The sequence below is a fragment of the Colletotrichum spaethianum genome (genome assembly GCF_022836535.1).
Source record: "Colletotrichum spaethianum MAFF 239500 DNA, contig02, whole genome shotgun sequence".
NCBI classification, from domain to species: domain Eukaryota; kingdom Fungi; phylum Ascomycota; class Sordariomycetes; order Glomerellales; family Glomerellaceae; genus Colletotrichum; species Colletotrichum spaethianum.
In genome coordinates this window covers 1,072,449-1,097,642 of record NW_026054772.1, presented here as the reverse complement: position 1 = coordinate 1,097,642, position 25,194 = coordinate 1,072,449, and the positions used below count along the sequence as shown (strand labels likewise).

The 25,194-nt window shown below is 50.2% G+C and overlaps 6 protein-coding genes and 1 non-coding gene across 7 annotated transcripts; 2 read left to right on the top strand and 5 right to left on the bottom strand.

The window, feature by feature from the left end:
* Positions 1–33: 33 nt before the first annotated feature.
* ColSpa_01178 (acetolactate synthase) lies at positions 34–318 on the bottom strand (the record flags this gene model as incomplete). The annotated part of the gene is made up of 1 exon (XM_049267390.1): positions 34–318. One exon carries the CDS (start codon positions 316–318, stop codon positions 34–36), a length of 285 nt encoding a protein of 94 aa, XP_049123347.1.
* A 1,889-nt stretch (positions 319–2,207) lies between these two features.
* Positions 2,208–2,809, bottom strand: ColSpa_01177 (cell wall protein phiA; the record flags this gene model as incomplete). The annotated part of the gene is made up of 2 exons (XM_049267389.1): positions 2,208–2,726; positions 2,762–2,809. The coding sequence occupies 2 exons, from the start codon at positions 2,807–2,809 to the stop codon at positions 2,208–2,210; spliced, it is 567 nt and encodes a 188-aa protein (XP_049123346.1).
* A 6,094-nt stretch (positions 2,810–8,903) lies between these two features.
* Positions 8,904–10,945, bottom strand: ColSpa_01176 (uncharacterized protein; the record flags this gene model as incomplete). The annotated part of the gene is made up of 2 exons (XM_049267388.1): positions 8,904–10,130; positions 10,199–10,945. The coding sequence occupies 2 exons, from the start codon at positions 10,943–10,945 to the stop codon at positions 8,904–8,906; spliced, it is 1,974 nt and encodes a 657-aa protein (XP_049123345.1).
* Positions 10,946–14,788: 3,843 nt separating this feature from the next.
* ColSpa_01175 (mannan endo-1,4-beta-mannosidase A) lies at positions 14,789–15,248 on the top strand (the record flags this gene model as incomplete). Its single annotated transcript, XM_049267387.1, is given in 2 exon segments — positions 14,789–15,144; positions 15,155–15,248. Coding segments are annotated over 2 exon segments (450 nt in total).
* A 1,695-nt stretch (positions 15,249–16,943) lies between these two features.
* ColSpa_01174 (UPF0173 metal-dependent hydrolase) lies at positions 16,944–18,002 on the bottom strand (the record flags this gene model as incomplete). Its single annotated transcript, XM_049267386.1, has 1 exon — positions 16,944–18,002. One exon carries the CDS (start codon positions 18,000–18,002, stop codon positions 16,944–16,946), a length of 1,059 nt encoding a protein of 352 aa, XP_049123343.1.
* Positions 18,003–18,874: 872 nt separating this feature from the next.
* Positions 18,875–18,976, bottom strand: ColSpa_tRNA_029. The gene is made up of 2 exons: positions 18,941–18,976; positions 18,875–18,910 (listed from the first exon to the last, which is right to left on the bottom strand). It is a non-coding gene; the product is annotated as a tRNA-Pro (tRNA).
* A 2,586-nt stretch (positions 18,977–21,562) lies between these two features.
* On the top strand, positions 21,563–23,148 carry ColSpa_01173 (uncharacterized protein; the record flags this gene model as incomplete). The annotated part of the gene is made up of 2 exons (XM_049267385.1): positions 21,563–22,868; positions 23,132–23,148. 2 exons carry the CDS (start codon positions 21,563–21,565, stop codon positions 23,146–23,148), a joined length of 1,323 nt encoding a protein of 440 aa, XP_049123342.1.
* Between the last annotated feature and the right edge of the window lie 2,046 nt (positions 23,149–25,194).

Below are 25,194 nucleotides of genomic sequence, written 5' to 3'. Positions count from 1 at the left end.
CCTGGACCCGCTTCACGTCGCCAACGAGGGCGACTACCGGGCGCCCTCATCGTTGGCGGTCACGAGGCCGGTGACGAGGTTACTGGTCCCCGGACCGGATGTGGCTATGCAGACGCCGGGCTTGCCTGTGATCCTGCCGATGGCGCCAGCGATGAAAGCGGCGTTCTGCTCATGGCGGCAGACGACGAGCTTGATCTCGGGACGGTCGATGAGGGCGTTGAAAACGGAGTCGATCTTGGCACCCGGGACGCCGAAGATGTGCGTGACGCCGGCGTTGACGAGAGAGTCGATAACGACATCGACTGTTTCTGTTGACATTTTGGTGGTGTGGCTTCGCGGGTGTCGATTAACAGGATGGATGTTAGGCTAATTCATGTACTGAAGAAGAATCATGCAATCATTAAACAGTTGGGCCCAAAACTTTTAAGTAGGACGTGTCCGTCGAATAGAAAGGACCCGGTAGAAAACGTGGATGAGCACGATGGCTATCAGAAATTTCGATATCTCGATACGGCACTGGCTAGAGGCGGATAGTTGAGTGTACCGCAAGCTCTCTAACATATGGGTGAGAGCGATAGACTGGGTGCGCTTACTGATGCGTTGAGGTGGACTGTGAGGCGGTGATGTCGATGATGCCGTGCGACTGACGTCAGCGCCCCCGAAGTTACCGTGTGGGACCGAAGCGTGTGCTGATGACTCAACAAATCAAGACGCAGTTCCCATGGATGACGGCCGATGGGCTTCCGGTGTTTGCTTCCGCGGCCTTCCGTCGGGTCCCGGAACGCGAGAACCAATACTGCAGTCAGCAACTGTCGCGTTTCGCCCAAAAAGCCAAACAGAACTTCACTGCCTTCAGCTCGTCTCATCTCAGTTCATCTCTTTCTCCATTCTGGGGTCACTTATCATTACAATCATGGCGGTCAACGAGGTGTTCCAGTACTCCATCATCTCGGCCCTCATGGACGGCGTCGCCTCCAAGGGCCTGCCGGTCTCGGAACTCATCTCGCACGGGAACCACGGCCTTGGCACATTTCGCTACATGGTCGGCGAGATGATCATCCTCGACGGCAAGCTCTACCAGATGAAGTCGGACAACACCGTGACGCCCGTCGACACGAGCCCCGCCTCTGAGGCCGTCGCGCCCTTTGCCATGGTCACCCGCTTCCAGCCGACAGCCACGATCAAGGCTGCCTTCGGCGACAAGAAGGAGCTCTTTGAGCACCTGTCCAAGTACTTCCCGGACTCGAGAAACTTCTTCCTTGCCATCCGGATCGAGGGCGTCTTCAAAGGCATCACGGTGCGGACGGCGGGCGGCCAGAGCAAGCCAGGTGAGGGCTGATGGAGGTCGGGAAGCACCAGGCGTCGCACACCTTTGAGGAGCCGGTGCGGGGAACTGTCATCGGGTTTCGGTCGCCAGAGTACACCATGGGCATTAGCGTCGCCGGCGATCATTTGCACTTTATCACGGAAGACCGCACGCAGGGCGGACACATCCTGTCCTTTGGGACGGACGGCGAGGTCGAGATTAGCGCAGCCCAGATCTCAAAATGGCACCTGGAGCTGCCGACCAACGATCCAGAATTCAACAAGGCGAAACTGGAGGGGATAAGGAGGGCATCGCCGCGGTCGAGGGGTAGATGGGAGCAGAGGTTAGGTTTGATTCTCTTCGCCTACCTAAATTATCAATCCAACTTTGATCGTCGTTGAACTTGCGCAACGGTCCGCCGTGACGAGTCACTGCACCTTCCACCACCTGTAAGACATTGTCCAAATTATTCAGTGCATTCCTGGAGATACGTCTGATTCCGATGCCAGGGATCACCGACGCATCGCTAACAATAGCAACCAACTGGGCTTGGGTGCAGCTGACCGGGATGATAGATCCACTGCCGGCTACGTCCGAGAAATACACACAATTGAGCAAGACTTGAGCATCGCAATGCCAAAGGCACGGTGGCCGTCACGAGCGAAGACGTCGTTAGAAAAGTGGTGCGTAAAACGGTGACACATTAATTCATGTACAGAGAGGTGGACCCTCAGTAGCTACGATGTACAGGTGCCAGTTAACGGGATAGCCGTAACGGCGATGCTAGGCCCAAAAATACAAAAGTTCGCCATTCTATGGATATCTCAGGGTTGTCCCAATGCCTTTTTTTAAACCAATGCCAATTCGAAAAGAGAGTTGTTTGTTGAGGTGAAGACACCGCTTATTGGGTGTATGTGCAGCTGTCGGGCTGAGCAACCTCGACAGCGCGGGCAGAGACGCCGAGGCAACCGGTGTTGCCGGCGGGGTTGGCAATGCCAGCGCTGACCCAGACGGACCACGAGCCCTCGATGCTGTCGGGGCAGGCGACGAAGCTGGAACCCTTGAGGGTAAGGTCGCCGTACCGGTCAATGGTGAAGCCGGTGCGCTCGCCGTTGCGGGGCGCGGGCTGGGCGCCGGTGGTGTAGCCAAGCTTGCCCTGGCCCATGCCGGAGCGGTCGGCGTAGAGTTGCTGGGGCGTGGCGGAGGCGGCGTAAAGGAAAAGGCCGCCGTCGTTGTCGAGGTAGAAGGTGGCGGCGTCCTTGGGCTCACTGTCGTCGCAGCTCGCGTTCTGGCTGGGGAGCTGGAGGAAGATGCTGCTCTTGGCGGCCTGGAAGGGGGAGAAGTGCACGGGACTGGCGGAGCGGAGAGCCATCAGCTGGAAGTAGCGGGAGCGGTGCTGTTGGTGGTGCCGTTCTGGCGGCTGTAGATGTGGGAGGGGAGGGTGGCGCCGGAGACGGCAGCGACGAAGGAGGCCGCGACGGCGAGGGTGTTGGCGAACTGCATTTTTAAGACGGTCTGGTGTTTTGGGTATAAAAACTGATGCGGTCGGTTGATTACTTTCGGTAGAGTCGGCAAACTGGTGAGTGTGATAAGGTGAGAATTTCAAGATGGGCAACTATGGCGGTTCTGTCCATCCCCTTATATATCGAGGTGACGATGGCAATACCGGTTGCTGCGGTGCCACCAAAGCTTCTCAGGGACCCGTCAGCGATCATCTCGTAATCACGGGGTGCAGGGACGAGGTTGCGCTAGTTGTCAGGTCTCCCAGGGCTCCAAGGTAGGTGAGGATGCACCGCCAGCCGAATATCTTCTCGTAATGCCGGCCAGGGATGCGCAGCGGAGCCGATTGACATCATGGAGCCCTTCTTTTGTGGTTTCGATGGGGAACGGACAAATACGAGAGGAGCCCCAAAAAAGGGAGGCAGGTGGGCATTGCTCTTGGGCCGCCTAAAGCTTGGCGATGGGCGTGCCGTCTTCTCTAGCATTGCCGTCTACCGTCTGCGCCATCCGCGAACGCCGTTGGCCCCGAAAATTTGGTCAACCTTTATCCAGCCTGTGACGGATAAAAAGGGTGGGGTTATTGGAAAGGCAAAAGTCCCGTCCCACGATCCACCGGCAGCCTCGGAAAACGGAACGCGCGAGAGCGCCGATTGGTTCAGTTCTCTATTTAGCACAGAGAACGGTCATGGGTGAAGGATGAACCGTTAGTCGATTGGATGAATTGGACGAAAAACAAAGATGCAAAAGGAGAGGCTGGGCTGGCTCAGCTGGGTGGCTATGAACTACCTATTACCTAGCAACCCTGAATCGCTCAACCCCGACCTGCACCCCAGCCACGGTACCGTACAGAACGTTGTCAATATCGGCTCATGTGATAAGGCGCCAGCCAGCACACGCCGCCGAGTGTCTTAACAGATGGCAGAAGTGGGCGGTGATGTCACATCCAAACGACCATAGTCCCACATCCCCTATTCCGATGCAGACAAGAGCCGCTACCCGTTGTTCTCCCTGCATGTGCCCCAAGGGTGACCCCCGGGAGGCAAACGCCAGACTACCGGTACCTACTGCGGTAAGGGGGCAACGTAGCATTCATGTCCCTCGGGCCCAAGTACAGAGCTTGGGAGCGCCGGGGAGGCAACCGAAGTGCCTTGCCATAGGGATACCGTATGTACATGTAGTCTTTTACATAAGAAAAAAAAGCGCTAATCGGCCGGAGAGGCAACTTGGTCAAGCCGCTAAGCTCGGAAAGTTGGCCATTTTCTCCGTTCAACAGTCAAGGGTCTTTCTATCCGAAACTGACGCTGCTCAGCGTCGCCCTCGATAGGTACCGCCAACAAAGCTTAACTATTAATAACTGAGCCAAGGCTACCTAGACTGCACATCTGCCAAAAAGCTTTCCAGCAGTGCTTTTCCGGTCAATCTCTAGCACCTCCATTCGGCCTTCAAGCGCTCGGCTGACGCATAGCTTAGAGGCGAATTGCCCGTGACTGGTGCGCTTGCTGCTAGAACACACGCGATCGTCATCGCGCTGCCTTTTTAAAGGCCCCTACTACACGTAGGTGCCCCGAGGAAAAAATAGTATGGTAGAGAATAGCTGGATGTTTTCGGTGCAACCCATTCCTAGCTGCGCGGCTGATGAAAATGTTGTTCTCCTTACTTTTGCGGCCCCGGTCTGTGGCCTGATGCCAATCACTGCCTTCTCAGGCTAAAAGGCCTTGCTTGGACGATCTCCTGCCCGAGTCGTTCATGTTAGGACGAAATATGGGATTTCTATGGAGACTGGTTTCCACTTCATCCCACGTACCCAGTTGCCAACCTGACAACAACAACCTTGATGTTTATTTTTGTTTCTCGTCCACTCCACCCAGTCAATGAAAGCGGATGGGCTCAGAGCGGCATATAACTGGATGAGAAGTTTCGAGAAGAGTCTGGAGCACTGTCGAGTAATCCGATTTTTTCAGTCGTTGACTGCCGTCCCTACCTAGGTTATATACTTTTCGGTTGCGACCGGTTCCAGAATCTCCTAGCTCGAACCTTTACCATCAATGCTCGGTGGTTCCAACAGTTTAATCTGAGTATCACCTTTTGGTAATCTTGACAGTTGCGGGCTAAGATACTATGTATGTACATAGTACGTAGTAAATTCGCGCATCCGTCGATCCCTCAGAGTTAAGGCACTCTTTGACCGCGAGATGCAACTTAAGCAACCAACTGGTAAGATGAGGATAGACACAGGACTGGGAGAAGAAACCCACGCGTTTGCGGCCACGCATACCGCACATCAGAACTAGCTCTCGCGATGCGGGTCTCGATCGACTGAACCGCCCACCCCAGATAGCAAATCTCTCATACCGTCTGCGACTATTGTGCGGCTTGCCCTTGGTCACTTCCGGAGAGCGTCCAGCCGACTGTTGTGTTATTCTTGTGCACACTGGCGTGCATCCTGGTTTTGAACTCACCGCTTTAAGGACATTGTGATGTTCGGTGTCTCGAGATTAAACTGCAACAGACGCTCCCTGATCGTGTAGCTCTGTAGCATCGCCAACATTATCGCCGCCTGAAGCGCAAATCTGTTCTCCGAGGTAGGGAGCCCCACCGAAGTATGTTCTTGTACTAATTTAGTCGACTTCTGGTGGGGAGTGATTTGAACCTCTCTGACGGGGCGATTCACCCAAATCATGTCCAGACAATTTGGACCGTCATGGCAAATACAGCGCCATTCGGGTGACAAAAACCAGCGCCGCTTTTCTATATCCTTACATACAAATCCCGGGGCTGATTTTTGTCACCCGAGTGAGCGCGTACGAGATTACGCGGAAACCCTAAGAGTGTTCTCATGCCATCTCCCATTCCGTGATATTCGTTGATTCAAGCTCATCCTTGTTCTTGTTTACAGGCTACCTGTTATGAATACAATGGAGTGACTTGGCGGATGCGATGTTTGCGCTTGACTATCACGAACACATTTAATACAACGTCGTCATCTCCGCCTTCCTCCAAGATAGATCACCTTCACGTCCCGGATTTTCTCTCTCCAGTTCTTCCTTTATTTCGCGCGCATGTGTCGCTTACAGAATCTCTCAAAGAGGTCGATTCCCCCATCAGCGATTCCGCTGTGAATCGTTGTCGACTCCATTTTGCTGAAGCATCGGATACCTAATCCTGAACTATTGGTAGGAAAATAAGTCAAACCGAAGCCAGCAGGACGGGTCATGGCTCGTTGCTGGCATAGTGGAATGTAGAGTTGCACAAACACAACGACCAACATGTCACATGTCAAGCAAGTCTGCCAGTTGGCACAAAGGAGGATGTAACTCAATTTGATGTCCTCGGTGACATTACCAACCAGTTCAGAGGATTGCCGCCTCACTGTAGTTCGAGTTCGGTATGAGACTGACGGCCTTGTCTCCCATATTGCAGGGAATGAATACGATCTTGCTATCTGGCCAAACGTATCACAAAGTTCACGACTTCTACCAACAACGAGTTTTATGCGAAAGTGCTCAAGGTTCGGTTCAACCTGTACCAATATTAATCAAATTCGGTGCCTTTTGCAGGTCGTTGCGGCCGTTTTGGGTCTCGATAGCTGGCAGGCTTCGAATTAGTGTAACTAGACAGGAAATGAGTTTCGGCTTGTTTATGAAATGCGCGTTATTATGCTGGAGGAGTATTATGACATCGATACTTTGGTTGCTTCAGTACTCCAAAAGTTCACCCAATCGGAAGACCTCGAGTGCTTCACTGGGACTCACTTCAGATTCTAGACTGTTTTTGTTTCTTTGTGTGAGTCGACTAAAATGTGTCCATGTCAGCATAAATGCAGAAAAAAGGATTAGCAAATGTACCGATGCATGCCGTGGGTGTATCTAGTGAACAGGACAGGAGCCCCACAAATGTTGGCGTGTCATACACACCCGTGATTCTCGGTCTAAGATGAGGGGAAGTCACAAAAGCCAACGACAACCCCAATCTGCTCCCTGAGTCTTGAGAGTTCTCGTCGTCCCCAGAACTAGTGTTCATTCTTATGTGCATCCAAACTAGTCCACACCTCACAATGGCTCAATCTCATGACGGCATTTCATCCACAGTGAAACTGGCGGAGTACCTCTTCACCCGCTTACACCAGCTCGGCATAGGTGCAATTCACGGTGTACCGGGCGACTTCAACCTGCATCTCCTCGACTACGTCAAGCCCGCGGGACTACTATGGGTCGGAAATACTAACGAGCTCAATGCGGGATACGCAGCAGACGGCTATGCTCGCATCAAGGGCGTCGGGGCGCTTATCACGACTTCTGGCGTCGGCGAGCTCTCGGCTATCAACGCTATTGCCGGTGCATACGCTGAACGTGCAGCAGTCGTTCACATCGTCGGCACACCCTCGAGAGCCATACAAGAGGCCCGGCTCATGCTGCACCACGGTTTCAACGATGGGGATTACAGGCGGTTTGCGCAAATGCACGCCCACGTTACCGTGGCGCAGGCGGACTTAAGAGATGCACTGTCGGCACCAGACCAAATTGACGAGGTGTTGAAGCAGTGCCTAATTCAAAGCCGGCCTGTCTATATCGAACTTCCCCAGGACCTGGTGGCTGTTCCCGTCCCGGCCTATAAGTTACAGTCTCCTATCCGGAGTCCAGACCACGTGGTAACTGCAGCAACCCAGGCCGCCGTGGCAACGATCCTGGATAAGATACGCAAAGCGAAACAGCCAATGATTCTCGTCGACGGGGAGACAAGGTCTCTTGGGATTATTGACGAGGTGCACCAATTGGTCAAAATCACAGGTTGGCCTACTTGGACCAGTGGTTTTGGGAAGTCTTTGATTGATGAGACTCTGCCGAATGTCCATGGCGTATACTCAGGCAAATTTGCTACAGAAGCTGCAAGGACATTCGTCGACAGTGCAGACCTTGTCTTATGCTTCGGGCCCCACTTCAGCTCGACAAATACATCTGCCTTCTCGAGCATTCCAAAGACAGACGTCTCAGTGCTCTTTTATGACAAACAAGTGAAGGTGGCCGAACAGGTGTTCCGTGACGTGGTTGCCAAGAGCGTAGTCACTTCACTACTTCAGGAACTGGATGTTTTTAAACCATATCAGTACACATCTTACCCAGACCTCCCCCGAGATCATGAACTCAAGTTCTCGCAAGTTTCAGGAGAGGAGAAAATAAGTCACTCCAAGTTCTGGCGCCTCGTAGCCAATATCATCCGCCCTGGAGACGTTATCCTTGGAGAGACTGGCACTTCTGGTCATGGCTGTCGAGTGTTGCCTCTGCCAGCCCATACCAGACTGTTTACCCCAGCTACTTGGCTCTCCATTGGATATATGTTGCCAGCTGCGCAAGGCGCTGCTCTGGCTCAACGGGAACTCATTCAATCGGACCAGTACCACAATATCAAGGACGCACACACGATCCTTTTCATCGGCGATGGTAGCTTTCAAATGACTGCTCAAGAGGTCTCAACCATGATTCGTCACAACTTGGACGTGATCATATTCCTCGTCAACAACGACGGGTACACCATTGAGCGATGTATTCATGGCTTAAAGCAGCCATACAACGATGTTGCGCGTTGGCATTATCTACAGGCACCCACCTTTTTTGGAGGTAACCCAGAGACGTTCGTCCGATTGGCAAGAAATTGGGGAGAACTAGAGGAGGTGTTCAATGAGGATATGCTGTTGAATGGAACAGGGCTTCGAATGGTGGAGGTTTTTATGGACCACGATGATGTGCCAGAGGGGGCACTCCTCGATCTGCTAGAGAATGAAAAGCGGCGTATCTCGTGTGTTGACCAGCAATCATAGCGATTGCATGGAATGATATTTGCGGTTCAAATTCGCCTCTCATTCTTGTTGTTCATTTTCAGACAGTGATTTCTTAATGACATTCGCCCTCACAGATGCATCAGTAGGTCACTGTTCAATGTTATGAGCAAACATCACTTTTGACCTCACTATCAGGACTATCAACTGACCAAAGGTTCAAATGACAATAAAACTTAGACGTCAGACACCAAACACCAAACACTCAAGTCAATGTCATTCATACCATCATAGAGCTGAAGCCCTGGAACATGCTCCATAACCTCATTTACCAGGTTTCTTCTTCCGTTCATTATTTCTTTGACGCTCCTGTTCCTTGCGTCTCTGTTCCTCCTGATTGCGCTGCTTATCACGTTCACGTGCCTGTTCCTTGCGTCTCTGTTCCTCCTGATTGCGCTGCTTGTCCCTTTGACGCTCCAATTCCTTGCGTCTCTGTTCCTCCTGATCGCGCTGTTTGTCCCTTTGACGATCCAATTCCTTGCGTCTCTGTTCCTCCTGCTTCTTTTGGGCGTCTCTGTCCCTTTGACGCTCCAATTCCTTGCGTCTCTGTTCCTCCTGATCGCGCTGTTTGTCCCTTTGACGCTCCAATTCCTTGCGTCTCTGTTCCTCCTGCTTCTTTTGGGCGTCTCTGTCCCTTTGACGATCCAAATCCTTGCGTCTCTGTTCCTCAAGGCGTCTTTGCTCGGCCTCCTTGGCGAGACGCCTGTTCTCTGCGTCTTTGTCACGCTGACGATCCAGTTCCTTGCGTCTCTGTTCCTCGAGTCGTCTTTGCTCGGCCTCCTTGGCGAGACGCCTGTTCTCTGCGTCTTTATCACGCAGGCGATCACGTTCCTTTTCGCGCTCAAGCGCGAGGCGTCTGTCATCGGCCTCCTTGGCGAGACGCCTGTTCTCTGCGTCTTTATCACGCAGGCGATCACGTTCCTTTTCGCGCTCAAGTGCGAGGCGTCTGTCCTCGGCCTCCTTGGCGAGACGCCTGTTTTCGGCGTCTTTGTCACGCAAGCGATCGCGTTCCCTCTGACGCTCTTGCTCGCGAATCAGTTCATCCTCCCTATTCTTCTTGTCCTGGTAGCCCCTGATCAGTGCATCCTCCTGCGCGCGACATTGCTCGTCCGCCTTGATTAACTGGTCTTGATATTGTTTGGTGTTTTGTGCTTCGATAATCCTGCGGTCTGCATCTTGTTGCCGCCACTCCTCTGCCCGGATTTGGTCGTCGATTGCGTTCTTGTCGTTACTATAAATCTTCTGTTGCTGAAGGTCGATGACACGCGCCTTACTCTGCTGCTTGTCATATTCAGCTTGGCTGATTATGTCGAGCTGCCGCTGTCGTTCCACCTGCAAGTATTGAATCCTATCGCCGCAGGTGTTCTTATTGTAGTAAGCTATGCGATATTGTGCCAGCACGTCGGCCCTCTGCCTCGCATAATCATCGTCGTAGTTCTTTGATTGAACCTCGGGTTTCTTGTACGCAAAGTCCTTGTCGTAGGTTTCCGACTGTTTTGTGGGAATCTTGTAGCTTCCAAGGGGCCTCGAATCAGGGCATCTACAACCCGGCTATTGACCCTCTGTGCCCGCTTTGCTTCTTCCAACTCCTCCTTCTCCTTTTCCTTTTCACGTTGAAGGCGAGCTTTGGCTGCTTGATCGTCTTTCTTCATCTCATTCAGGTCGTTCTGCATTCGAGTCTTTTCGGCTTTGGCCCTCTCCTCTTGTTGGGAGTTGGTGGCTTCTTTCTGTTCCTGGCGAGTTACATCAATAGCCGCGCGTTGGGTGTCCTCTCTCTGTTTGGAAGTCTTCTGTTGATCCCTCTGCGAAGTCTGGATTTCCTGGATCTCCTTCTTCTCCTTGTCGACACGGGACTTGTCTCGGTTTTCGTCACGACTCTGAATGCTCATAAAGTCCTCACTGGTCTCCAAGTTGCGGGTCTCAATATCGTTGACTTCCTCATTGGCCTCAATCTCGCGAGATTGGTAGGCGGAGTAGACTTCGCTGACCTCCTTCAAATCCCGGGCATCGAAACTTTGTTTGTTTTGAGAGGTCTCAGTGTCCCGAATGTACAGACCATTGCTGAAGTCCTGATCAGCCTCTTCCTTGTGGATGTTGATGTCAGCAAAGTCTTTGCTGGCCTCGATGCCACGAGGCAAAATATCGACGAGTTCCTCGGCACCGCCTTCCGCACGAGTTTCGAGAGAGGTACGTGGATTCTCATCAAAAACAGCAGCGCTCGCGCCACTCTCGAAGCGAGCAACGAGAGGAGCGGCAAGTATGCCAGAGACGAGAGTGGATACCAATAGAACTTTGAAAGAGGGCATGGCGAACGGAAATTTCGATCAAATGGGTGGACGGCGGACAGAACAGAAGTTTTATCCTGTGGTAGCCCACAACCCGACTTGCCAGGAGAAAGTAGGTGAGACGGGAATGCACCGAGCCTTTAATACTTGAGCTTTACCGTGAATGAAGCTCATCTTTATAATCATCTTTACTAGGCCAGGCAGTTGTTTGTTATACTAGCGAACAAGTCTAACCGGGTCGATAAAGTTAAGTTGGTGGTCTGAGACGGATTCAATCCAGGTACATTGTCGTCCTGCAATTCGATCTCCGCCATCCAGGCTGATGACCGAAAACGAGGCTGCCCGTCCGTCCTAGGCTAAAGGCATGAGTATGGCTCGCTGGCGTGGTGTTCGTTGACTGTAGTCTTGGCGGCGGCCTCCATGTTGTCCAGTCCGTGTGTTTGGCTTGTATACCTTCAGATTAGGTGTGTTCCGGATAGCATTGGATGAAAAAGCTTGAGTTCATGCGCAAAAGTGAGGCAACGGCCGGCCTTCGGTAGCGAATCCGAAATGTCCGTCCGCACGTCGTTCAGGATGACAGCGCTTATTCTTTCCGCAGAGTGTACCTGCTGATTCAAACACCAGACCGACAGACCCTGCAATTGAATCGCCAGCAAGGTTTCAGCAGATTTAGACTCGAAGCAAACCCGACTAGCTGGAAATGGCAGCAGGCGCGGGTCTGATCTCCGCGGGCCACGTACATCTCCCGTTGCGAGGTGGAGGGAGACACCAATCAACATTCAGGAGCATGTAAGTCGTCGTAACATTCGCTGAGAGTTTACTGTGCCAAGAACCTCTGGACCGTTACCTTTCAGTGCGTAGGTTTTCAATCGCCAATCTTTAAGTTATGACCCAACGATCGAAAGCGAGATCTGCGATGCAGAGTTCAGCATCGCCCAGCTGCGGGATCGTCAGGCGTAGAAATGCGCCCGTCAAGACCGTGGGTTCCGACTTGCAAGTTTGTAAATCCCCTCATTTGCCGATAATGAGGACATAATTGAGACATCATCCATACCCAATCACCTGGGATGCGCTACGCATTACTTTCGGCGACACACGAAGTTTGCGGTTGCGCACTGCCTCGTTCGCCTATAGAATCTTGCCGCCAAAATCGTCTGGACATTCACGCAGCGGCCGTAATGCCGATCGGATAGAGAGGCGTGATGGTAACAGGAGCAAGATGTGACTGCCGGGAACCTACGGGAGTTCAATGTATGCCACGTAACATTGACTGGCTATTTAGCTTTTGCTTGCGCCTCACAAGAAATAGGCTCGTGGTGATTTGGAATCTACTGTAGGGGACCGCAAGTAACTCAAAGGCAGCTTGGCCATCTCTTAATGCGTATGCATGAGTTGCTACCATACAGGTAGTAGCGAGTAGATGCTAGACCCATCCAGTCGGTTATCGAGGTGACTGAGCATAAGATCAAACCAAATCTTCCGCGATAAGACTTAACAGAACTTGTGCTCTCAGGCAGCCCAGTGAGATAATTCTACGAGCCGATGGGATTATGCCGTAATTACGCTCTGCCTAGCCTAGAACTACTAGGTGGATTTCGGACTGGATGATTCTTGAGACAGGACTTAGAGGAATAGTCAAGCAAAATTCAATGCTGCACATAGATGCAGAAACCTCTTGCCTTGGAGCATTGTTCACCACTGGGTACAATATGTAAGTGCTTTTGCCTTTAGGGCCATGATTTGCCACCGAACGGGTTTATATTATGTTTTCTTATCTCACGCCAGAACCTCGGACTGCCCTGGGTAATGCCCCTTACTTTGATGAAGTTAGTTTTACAAATTAACCGAAGCATCAGTATATCTAAAGAGCTTGCGAGCTCTCACTTTAAGCGCGAAGACATACACACTTGATATCAAATTACACACAGGTAAGAAAGAATGTTGCATTTAATATTATTCCTGGGGCTAGCTGCTGACCTCAGCCTCTTTTTTGCGATATTGATCCAAAGGAAAGCGTATCTTTAGAGATCTGTGGCGTTAGCTGTCAGAGTCGACTCGATTGTAGTGTTCCATAACGCAAGCGAAATCTGAATGTTTCGACTACTAGAAGCCATACCCTTGGTGAGTTGGGCGGCATGTAATCTTTCCGATATGTAACAGAAAAGATACACGTACCTCTATTCCAAACTATATCTGTCCTCACAGTTAGACCGCCACAAAAGCCATGCTGGCATATCTTCCTACGCCATTTAAAAGGACAACTACATCTCAAGACTTAGACCAGATAAGATACTTTCATACTGCATTCGCCTGAAGTACGTAGTCTTGAAGTCTCTTTACCCCGAATCAGGCTCTAAACCAGTGGGTCAGGTTTCCACAGCGGGGCTAGATTGAAGCTTGTGGTCACAGATCAACATTGAGGTTTCATAAGCTTGTTTCTGGTGTGGGTAGGAGTTAAAGTTAAAAATCTTAGTGAAGACATGGTTAAGATCTCAATGGTTAGGCTCTGTATTTGAACATCGCCGCCCTTCTTGAATGCTCGAGTCGTTTCTGTATGAAGCTAGCGTCATTGTACAACATTACAGCACCTGGGGTCATGACGTCAGTAGCCAGGTACAAAATGAAGCATAGAGATCTTAAATTTTTTGAGAATTTGGATATGGAATCGAGAAGCGCCCAACGGTGCTCTTCTGTCACTTGGGGTTTCTAAATACTAGGATAATTTGACACTAAACATTATGGCATTGTCTGCACTTTTCGAAATGCAGACTACTTGGTCAGTCCAAGAAACTGCAGTCGTCTTTCGTATGTTAGGTAACATGCTCTTTAACCGCAACGACTGTTTGCCACACGGCAAGATTCCTAGAATTGAATAAAAGGCAGTACTCATAAGATACACAGTTGCGCTATGTTTTTATGATTTACATTTCCCAAACATATGGAGAAATCGTCCAGAACGTAACCTAAAAGTTTGGCCAGTCCTTTTCCCGACTTGTTTCCGTTCAGCGTATATACTCTTTCTTTTCGAACACAAAGTGTCGAACCTTGCCATTACTACTATCGGTTGTCTCATTAGAGCATGACAAGACGGATGTACATGTAGCAAACAATACTGACATATCGTATCCGTCAGTCGTACCAAATCGCTGATGCAATGCGCAATCTTTCGAAAAGGATACAGCTATCTACTTTCTTGTGTAGGAGCCTTGAACACTGTGGAATACTATCTAAGACCAGTAGGACTCATATTTGATGTTCTAGTCCGCAAGAGACCACATCCTGAAGAAATCCAGAACAACGTTATCTCAGCCTCACCAATCTTGTTCGTTCTTTTCAACGGCCTTTACAACAGCGAGTTTTCTCGATAAAGTTTTGCATCTCACGTTGCATGTCGAGTTGGGCTACACCGGCGCCGGACGATCGGCTGAAGATTTACTCTGGACCCTGAAGCATTCGCTAGACTCACGACACTTTGTTGCGACAAAGCGGCCGAAGATAGCCTACCCTTGACCCCACGTTACTACCAAAAAAAACCACCAAAAAAGACTCCACGGCAATCATCCCTCTGCGGCCAGATCAGTCTTGTAAAGCCTCGGCAGCCTAAAAACATGGAGAAATGCTCAGGCGACCAGCCGATCACTTTCCGGAACATCTAAAAGTCTACTATAGTACGGCTCCTGGTCTTTCAAATGAAGTGCCGGTGGGCTCAACTTGGCTTCATGGGTTTCAATTTCACAGACATAACGTTTGTGTCCAGTGACCGGCTCTTTGTGGTATGGATGTAAACGGTTTCGAAAGGGCCGACGGAGCTCTCCTTCGTCTCATATTTTCTCCCTAGCATGGAAACTAAAACGCTTGTGGACCATGAAGCTTTCACTCCTGTCGATCTTGGCCGACTTTGCCCTCGTTCGATGCCTAGCCGCTGCGGATTCCAAGCAGGTTGCACACCTCCCATCGACAAGTGGAACAAAGTTCACCATTGATGGTCATTCCAAGTACTCTGCCAGCATCAACTCATACTGGATATCTTTCCTGACAAACAATGGTGATATTGACCTCGTCATGAACAATGTCGCGATTCCGAATTCAAGATCTTCCGCGTGTGGGGCTTCAACGACGTCAACACCATTCCCAGCAGAAACCAGGTCTGGTACCAGTACCTTTCTTCTTTCGGGCCTTAGATCAATACGCCTGCCAATGGGCTCTAGTGCCTTGATGCAGTTGTTGCAGCTACGGAAAAGAAAGGCATGAGGTTGGTCATCCCACGGACTTTGTTAAGAATCTCGGCATCAAGACACTTGACTTCGGTACTTTCCACATGTAACCGAACCGTTGTAAATACCGGTCTACAGGAGTTAGTTAGGCTGATCGGTTGTACGAGGGAATGGTGATTTGAAGAAATGATCACCTGGCTGAATCAAATCGATTGGTGAGGCTTGCGCCAAGGCAAACAAGCCCTGTCTTTTTGAGGAGTGTAAGTTGTCGTCTATGTCTAACATTCAAACTCAATCAACTGACGCCTAGGAGACGGTTCCCTGACCGACCAGTACGAGATCGAGAAAATATGGCAAGAAGTTTCACGCACTGCGCCCGGACTAGGATCTGATCTACTCGCAATCGGGAGACCAGCTGAGCTCGGGCCAGACGCACGACGATGGATTTACCATTTAAACGGTAGTAGCGACTGTCAATACCTGGTTTTGTGCTTCATTTCAAGGCGATTGGCGGGTGATTTGTTGCTTTTTGCTTCAGCTTTGCAAGTACAGAGGATTGTTCGAGTCAGACAGATATGAGTTGGTGAACAGGCATACTTGATGTATCAGGTGCCAGCAGCCGCCTCTTTGCCATAGTACTATTCCGAATATAAATAGCCCAGATAGCACATTAGCCCCATTAGTGATCATCGTCCAACAATATTTTGTCTCGGGGGAGCAAACGTGTAGTTTCATCGGCCTTCAAAGGACATGAAGGCGTGCACAGTCGCACAGTGGCAACAAGTTATGGAAGACCGCACGGTAGAAGATTAGCAACTGCAACCATCATTTGCTATGTCGATAACACCAAGTAGTAATCTATTTGCATTGCTGGGTTGCTAAAAGGTTGAAGAATATGAACGCAAGAGTGAGGGCCGTAACCAGCTTCCTCCTAGTAATTCTTTGAGCTATGCCAATACCCTGTCACGTTGTGCTGTTTGCACTGATGTGCAATTTGACATGCCTATCTGAGATATAGGAAAGGTCTGAGTTTGGCATTGGGAAGTTCGGTTGCTGATCGTCCAGCCTGTCATCCGCAAATCTTGTTTCTCGTATGCACCTTCAAGCTGCTACAGTTGCGAATCCTAAGGATAACCCAATGGTATTACCGTACGTTGCTGTGCGGGACACATAAAGAGCAAGATTACACACACTAGTTTATTGCAACCCTGGTCGCGACTGACAGTGGCTTCGACTTTGATGGTGACAATGATGGTCACGGCGGCCTCTTGCACCAAATACTCCACAGGACAGTAGACTTGAGAGATGGCTTCGAAAAATTAGACCTGATATTGTCATGATACACTTTGACACGAACGCATCTGTAAAAGAAGCCCTAGAATGGTTAGACTAGGCTTAAGAGAAATATGAAAGCAGACGGGGTGGTACAAAGATACGAGGAGTAAGAGGTGATATTTTCGATGTATTCTAATTGTTAGAGTGCTGGGAAATCATAGCTGGTAGCACGAACATTTCCTTTAAGCCCAATTACTTTCTAGATTGTAAGTTGAAGGCAGGAGAGTCAGTTTACTATTGACAACAAACCAAAAGACAAACCAGGGGTAGTTCTGGTCGAGTGCCCTGAACCGATGAATAGGGATGATGTTCATCTCACTGCCAGTGTTGATGAGAAGCTAGCCAACAGTGGGTACAGGTCACTGACGACGGCTAATGGAAGTTGACGATCATGAATCCAAAACATTTTGATTGTATACAGATGAACGCATCTTTGACATGAAATACTCACGTCTTGTCGTACTATTTGTTTAGTTGCTTTCATCTCTAACTCTGAATCGATAATGCTCCCCGCGATCCAAGTACACAACTCTGTCTTTCTTTCCCTCTGCATTAACCGTCCTTTTGAAGTCCTCCAATGGCGACAAGAATACATCGTAGTCATCATAATGAATAGGAATTGTGACATCGGGGTCAACCAGTTTTATGAGCTGCATCCCCTGCTTTGCATCCATAGTAACCATCAGCAGCGGAATTGAAGGGCCAGGAATCGTAGTTCCCCCAAGATGAACCAACATCAGGTCGATGCGCTCGTTGTTGAGCCACTCAGGGATCTTCTTCAAGTCGTCGACCATCAGCGTGTCGCCAGATATGTAAACCCGATAGCCCGCCTTAAATGCTGCAGAGTTGGCTTGTGAGCCGAGACTGGGACAGTAACCCAATTCCAACATCCAGCCATTCGTTGGGGGCACAGCTTGCAAGAAGTCGTTCGCAGTGGACAAAGGTCCAGGCGGGACATGCTTGCCTGGCATGCCCGTTACCTTGATAGCTGGATGCTTGTCCTGTGACTCCGAAGCGGAGCGCGTAATGTCGAGTTGAAGGTCTTGAAAGAAGTCGAGATCCAAAACATTCTTAAATGGTTCATTCTTCTCCGAAGAAGAGGTTAGACAACTCTTCGCATGCGGGGTTGTGATGATGGGAAAGTTGCGATTGAGTGAGTCTTCTACCATGCGATCGAAATGATCCTCGTGGTAATGTGATAGAAGGATTACATCCAGAGGTGGGAGCTCTTCGAGGTTGATAGCGGGATTGGTCTTCCGCTCAGCAGTGACGCCAGGTCCCAGATGAACGTGGTCGCCAGCGTGGAGAAAGTTTGGATCCGTGAGGATGCGGATGCCCTGCCATTCAAGGATTGTCGTCGCAGTTCCAACAAACGATACACTCGCGTCCTCATCGCCCGTAGAGATTCCGCGAGGATGTACATGTTGCTTGCCGAGAGGAAGGCTGGCGGGTTCTTGCATTTGGATCACCTCGCGGAGGAGTCTTTCTCGCTTGGCCGGATTTAGTGCAAAGTACTTCGAGGCAGACATTTTTGCGTTCGTGGGTCACAAGTAAACAGTTGCAGCGAAGTTACCACGTAAAATGAGGAAAAGAATTCTATGGAAGTTTGATTGACTGTTGAGAACCTAAAATCAGAGAAACCGACGTAGTCACGATGACGTTGTGTGCCACGGGCTGCAATGATGTAATCCCCAGCACTGAGTGCGCTGTATAAGGTCATCATCCTTAGGAAACGCCCTTTAACTGGTTACTAATGCTACCATTGACCGAGTCACCGGCCATGGACTTCAGTACACGTTATTGTTTTGTTGGAAGTGCTACTCAATATTTGCGAATTGTTCGTAATGTCAGAACCTGCAAGACGATACCGAACATCGTGGGTCAACGAATCGGCATATAGCAAAGTACAGTGGCTTCTGGAAGCAGAAAACTGCACAAATATTCGCTGCAGTAGTTTGACATTTAATATTAAACTGAAGAGGAAGCAAATGAAAGGGGGAAAAGTCATTGGATCGGGAGTTAATAGACCTATGACACTACGACACCAAGGCTTCGACCTCATTCTTTTGCCACGAGTACTACCGTTAGTTACAAATGGCAGAGGTATGATCCATGAGGTACAATTACAGGCTGTCGTTCTACGACTGCGACCATTTGTGCACACCTAGGCTCATGCCACTCAACTCTCTTCATTAAGTAACGCCTTTCACTTGCAGAAAAGTTCGGTGAATGAAAATCGGGAATTTTACTGGGCCAAAGTCGGATACAAGACATGAAGAAACGAAATTGGTCTGCACTCTGTTATCGTCACACCGTAAACCAAAAAAAATAAGATAAAAATTTTGCACGTATGTGCGGTGAATGCTGAATGTTGGTATAGTGAAAAAAACACGACAAAGAGGGGCTCAATCGGGATTCGAACCCGAGACCTCGCCCATTCACGCTGGGCGTAAGAGTTGTTATAGAACCCGAAGGGCGAATCATACCACTAGACCATTGAGCCGCAGCAGATTTCCGTGATCAGAAACCAATGGTTGGGTTGGGGCCAAAAATCCAGGTCTATAATACATACTTTTTGCTGAGGAGTCCGCCACTGAAAGTTTCGCCTCGCGAAGTCTAGAAGAGTCGACATTCATGCGCTCATGCCCAGCCACTTCAAAAGGCCTACGGACAAGGAGTTCGCTCTTAAAGTAGAACTACATGGTCTGTAGGTATGACCCAGCGTCGTAGCGTACATATCGAGAGCTGCAGCGCGGAACGTGTCTTAGCGACCACGACCACGTGGAATTCTCCCTCAAGGGGCAACGAGAAAGTACAATTGGCAGCCAAGTTCGCTTAGTTCGAAGTTGGAGCTGATTTTGGCGCTCCAATCTCATTTCGGTAGCAAAGACTCGATCCCCACACTCAGCATACTATGTACTCACGTGTTGCTCCGTTCACTTCCACCGGCGTGTCCACCCGAAGGAGATAGGCTATGGACCAAGCTTGTTACGTACCATATTATCGGAAGGGTAAATGGGTCGATGGCAAACGTCAAAGCTAATCTTGTCACTTGCCCTCCGAGCTTCCTGGCGCCGTTCTTTGATACGGTGAAGGACTCAGTGGGTTGACGTAGGTATGTTAGGCAGGTTTGAAACAGTAAGTTGTGAGGAGCTTGTTATTGCATCGTCCTGAGCTGGGCGATTTCAGACTATACCTGACCAGTTTTCGCAACGATTCGAGCGATGTATCGTCGTAGAACTTTGCATGCCATCCTTACTGCATAAGCCCACTTACTCGGTTTTTATGCTCTCGAACAACCAGGACGCTAATTTCATGCTCTTGAAAATATAATACTATCACAACTATTCATTGATCGACTAAGCAATGGTCACGGAACGATCCGGGGAAGGGTGTCATCGCCCATCCTTGTTGGCGCAACGGTCCAGGCGCTTGAAGTGTAGCAAAATGGCAAGTCGCGCCTAATCAACATTGCTTGGACCGCCAAATCTCCCTCTTTGGGTCATTTTCGTAATGTTGTGGTGGAATTCCTTTAGATCTCACCGGGGCAAAGGAATCAGATCAAGGTCTCTTCCCGAACAGTTGGCACAATGGCGGAACGATTTACCCCCCACAACTTGCAAGGGTTGCCGAAAGCGAAGCAAAAGGCATCCCGGTCATGGCAAGGGGCGTCACTCTTTTCCAAGTCTGCCCGCGGTGCGCGACCAGTAGACCTCGACATGGGACGGTATTGACCCATGAACAATAGTGTCTTAGAGCGAAAAGTGGTAGCCTTATGAACATTTGTTCGCGGGATCTAGCCAGCTTCATGCAACATAACTGAGACGCAATCCATCAACCTCTCCTTTTGACAGACATGCTGATCGCGGCATCTGTACGAGGGCGTTGCGCAGATCATGTCAGGGCTGTCTAAGCGTCAGTCTCGGTGAGAGCGGTTCGCTGGAAGCGCCGGATCGCGGAAAACCATCGTTACCAGACAAGGTATGTACGCCTTGCCAGGCACTCGTGGGTTGTTCCGGTGCTTGCAATACGACCCTAATCTTACTATGACGCCCGTGCGCCAAAGAAGTTGCACCGCAGGAGTTGTGGTGCTTCGAACATGGTTCATGACTAGTACACTCCTCGACATCAACAATTACCGTGCATCTGTGTTTCAGTCGTCCGAACACTTCAGCAAAAAGTGAGACACGACGGTGTGCTATATGGTCTTGGCTTTCAATTCGGCATGGCCTTTGACAGCATGTCTATAGATTTCCCCAGAAACCCTCGAAGTTTGATCGAGACACAGAGGGATCACAACACTTAAGAGAGTGCATTCCTATACTATGCAAGTCGCAATCGCTCCAAGTCGCTAAAGCGGGGATAAAGTTGCAGCAGTGGACAATCGTGAGCCCCTTCTAATAATAAAGGACTTTACCGGTGGGTTTCGTCTCCCCCTTTCGGCTAGGTTCCCTGGCATGTCTGCAGGGTATCAACACCTTCACACTGCAACGTGCCCGGGGATGGTGGGTAGACAACAGCTTTCAAAAGGGGCGCACTGCCGTCAAAACCACAAGGTAACATGAATTCGGTTTGGCCGTCTGCCCGCCATGCTTTGACACAACAGTTTTCTATATCGCGAAGTTTCGTGATGTTACCTTCAACGCCCTGGGCGGCGCTCCTGCTGGCCAGCATCTTTTCTCAACTCGCTCTCGCGGGCGACACTTGCTCCAATTCTGCAGACCCATTAGTATTACCCATAAAAGTAAGAAGCTCACGAGTCATTCGACCTCTTCTCATCATGTCTGTTTTCTTTCCGTCTGTTCTTGTATGGTCGTGGCGTATGGTTGACTGTTTGTGTCGTCTTAGAACGTCACCTTCCCGAATGGCATCGGCGCCAACCGTGGCCTAAAGGTCACGCTGGGTGGCCAGTTGCAAGGCATGCGAATGTCTACCATTTTAAATAACACGCGAGTGAGAAATAGTCTGGACTGCCCGGACAACAACACATACGCATTTATTGGCTGCCAAGGAGCTTCTGGCAGCGTTTATGACACAACAAGAGGCTCCTTCAGCCAAGTTATCAGCCTTCGTGACTGGAATGTGACGTATGGCACCGCAGACTTCCGCCTATGCCTATTTATTTGCTAATACTCCCAACAGGACCGTCGATGCACAGCCCGATGACGGTGACACAACAGTGCTACACGGGTATGATGTTGCAAACTTTACCGACGCCCCGGCTGTGGCTTTTGGGTACCCTTTTGAAGTTTGGGCCGACTACGATTCCATGAACAAGAGCGCTGTGGCATTCGGGCCCAACTCCTCGACCCTCGAGAGCTTCCTTAGAAACAAGCTTGCGCCCACCGGGAGCTTCAGCATTGATTATGGCTCCACGTCCGAGCTATATCCTCGCGATGGCCAGCTTGTTGTCGGTGGCTTTAACGAGGCTCGATTTGACGACTCAAAAGTCACCAAGTTCTCGATGTGGGGAGCCAACGCTCCGGTTTCCTGCCCACTGCAAGTTACTATTTCCGATATCATCCTGACGAACAAGGACGGCGACCACTCCCTTTCCGACCCCGGTGTCAGAGTAGCGGCGTGCATAGACACCGTTCAAAACAGCTTCACGTTTACGCCCACTGTGTTTGACAGATTCCAGAAGCTCGGTAACCACATCGATTCTGACGGGGAGGCCTTCGACGCCTCGGAGTTCCCTGCAGACCGCGAGCCATTGCTGGGGTCTCTGACGATTAAGTTGTCCAACGGCTACACGACTGTTATTCCGCATTACGAGCTTGTCCACCATGTCCGCGGCACCGATTCGCGTGGGAAATTCGCGGTTTTGAACAATACGCGAATCGACACTACCGTCTCATCCGGACTCAGCGACTTGGGCCAGAACATCACCCTTCTGGGAGGTGTCTTTCTCTCACAAAACTACCTCCACGTTGACTACAATGCGGGGAACTTCTGGCTCAGCCCGCAAGTTGCCAACGGAACTTTGCCTGATCACATTACAGCAGCATGCAACGGCACTTCAACAGCCACTACCAACACATCATCACTGGGTCTCAAGGTTGCCGTGCCGGTAGTAATCGCTGCCGCCGTTGTTTTCTTTATCGGGCTGTGGTTCTGGCTGAAGAACCGTAAAAGGAACCCCCGAACACAAGTTACAGATGCCTCCAGGTCCATCCCCCGCAACGAGAAGCGCGATGCACCCGATTCCAGGTCGTCTACCACCAACTTTGCGGGTTTCACCAACGTCAACCACGCAAACCCTGGCGCACATATGGAGCTTGAAGGCGACCTGGGACGACATTTTGGTTCGCAACAGCGAGCGGAATTGGCAGAGCCGGTTCCAGCATACAAGTCGGAGTGGCCCCGACAGAACTCCGTACAAGGGGAGAACGACAGTTATTACAGACAGTTCGAAGAGCCATGCGAAAGCTACGAGCTTGCAGACACTTCACCATATTCACAGGTCGTCACTCCGCTGACAAATCCGCCACCTGCTCAGCGGAAAGACACTGGCCTGAGTGAAAATTGGGTCCCGAGTCCTGTAACACTACAAAAACAGATCTCAGGCTTCAGCGAGGTTGTATCCCCAACCAGCACAAGGGCGAATAGCACAAGGGCGAACAGCACAAACATTAATCCACATATTTCTCCTGTTTAGCGTATTTTGGTAGATGAATAATGACGATTTACTTTTGAGGCCTAAATGCGATGACCATGGCTTTGCAATGATGCAAAGCAAGCTTCCGACCAGGTCAATCTTCTCTTTGATGAATGTTATTCGATGATGAAGCGTGGAGCAAGTGTGCTACCTGGTCACTGGCAAACCCCATTGAGCTTCTAAGTAAAGCGAGGCATTCTGTAAGGGTGGAGCTTTTCTTTTGTAAAGGTAACCCCAGATGACTTAATACCTAGGCCGATCATGTCTTCCTGGTCCATACCATGCTCCCAAGAATACGATAGTTCCCAGACTGCAGCCGGCGAGAAAGAGAACCAATCGACTCCCCATCGATCGGCCAACAAGTACTGCAAGCGTCATGGAAATTACCGGAACGAGCATCCACCATCCAAAGGAAGCATCGACCCAGGAAAGCGCCGCACAGGGTCCTATCATGCTCAGTATAGCGATTATCCACCATTTTTCATCTTTGCAGTATGCCCATGCCCCTCCCAAAAGGTCATAGGTTTCTGGCGTATCTGCTTTTTCAAGCGCAATTCTCCCACCTTTTAACCCTTTTTTGATTTCATCGTAGAGTTGGTCGTGAGAAAGGTCGTCGGGGTTGCATTCTTGGAGTTCTTTTCGGATAGCGTCGGAGAGCTCTAAAACGCCCTTGTACCCTCTTGGTACGCCGTATCTCCGCCTCATCCGCATCGTCAGACGAGCCTTAAGCCACATATAGGCAAGACAGAGCGTCCAAACCAGCAAGAGAATTATCAAGATGTACAGCTGAAGATATGAGAAGCCCCATTCGTAGCTTTCACGGACAGAATCAGCGCTGAAACCAGGGTCACTCATGGGCTGACAACTTCCATTCGCCTTCAGATAATCAAGAGAGTAGGTTTCGTTTCCAGCTGCGTAAACCGCTCGAGACACTTCATCGAAGGGTCGCTGGCCTGTACGAGGGTCGGTCCAGTTCCAGCCATAGTAAGCACTGGTTGGAGGCAACCACGATGCTGAAATGTTGAGGACGGGTGCCGAGAGCGTCTGACCCATCCAAGTAGACTCTTTGTCTTCTAATCCGTAAAACCCGTATTGTTGAACATCTTTTCATGAAAAGTGTTAGCTCTGTATTGTCGCTGATTGTGCAAGCGGATAAAAGATACGAAACACGTACATTCGGAAACGTTGTGATGCATCGAGCATCTCTCTTCCACGTGTGCCGTGACTTCAGTAGCCGCCCAGGACATCAACCTTTCTGGGTCGTCTTCTATGCAGCCCCAATTTGCTGACCTGGAAGTGTAAGTTGGTTCCGTTACCGGGACTATACTTGTCAGTTTCTTTTCGAACAGTGTGGTCGGCCACTGCTAGACCCATAAGCCTTTCAACACTCACCCTTCAATCGAGGATAGGTGAGCAAAAGATCCCCAGTCATGTTAATCCTCCAAGCGTCGTGAATGACGTATCCGGCGGCATTAAATGAGTCAAATGGTATTAATGTGCCCTCATAACCTTTGATATATGCGTCGTTGTTTGCTGAGTACCCTGTCATTGCACCTCCAAGTGTAGGAAATAGCAGAATTAATATGGCAATGAAGACCATGATGACCATCATCGCGCGAGATTGTAGTCCACGAGAATGAGTGAAATCACGTAGGAGGTAAAACGTCGAGTAAATGCCTGGTTGGTCTTGAAGAAATATCGTCTGGAACGTGTTGTAAGTGACGGCCTTGGCTTGCATGGAGATTGCAGTGTAGTCTGCGAAAGCTTTCCAAGATATCAATGCAAGCAGGGCTTGACCACCGCGACCAAACACCTATACAACACACATTAGTGGTAGTTCTGGTCCACGGTAGAGATTTGTTTTGATCGAGTCTTACAATGTCCCATGCAACGTCAATAGCCTTGGCATCGGCAAAAGAGAATCTGCCCCATGCAAATGTGATCTGGAAGAACCCAGACGCTGCCCAAAGAGTGTAGTCACTCATGAAAACATCGAAACTGCCATCCGGCTGACAAGCATTCGATTCCCCTCGAAGAGACTCGGTACCAAGGTAATACAAGAG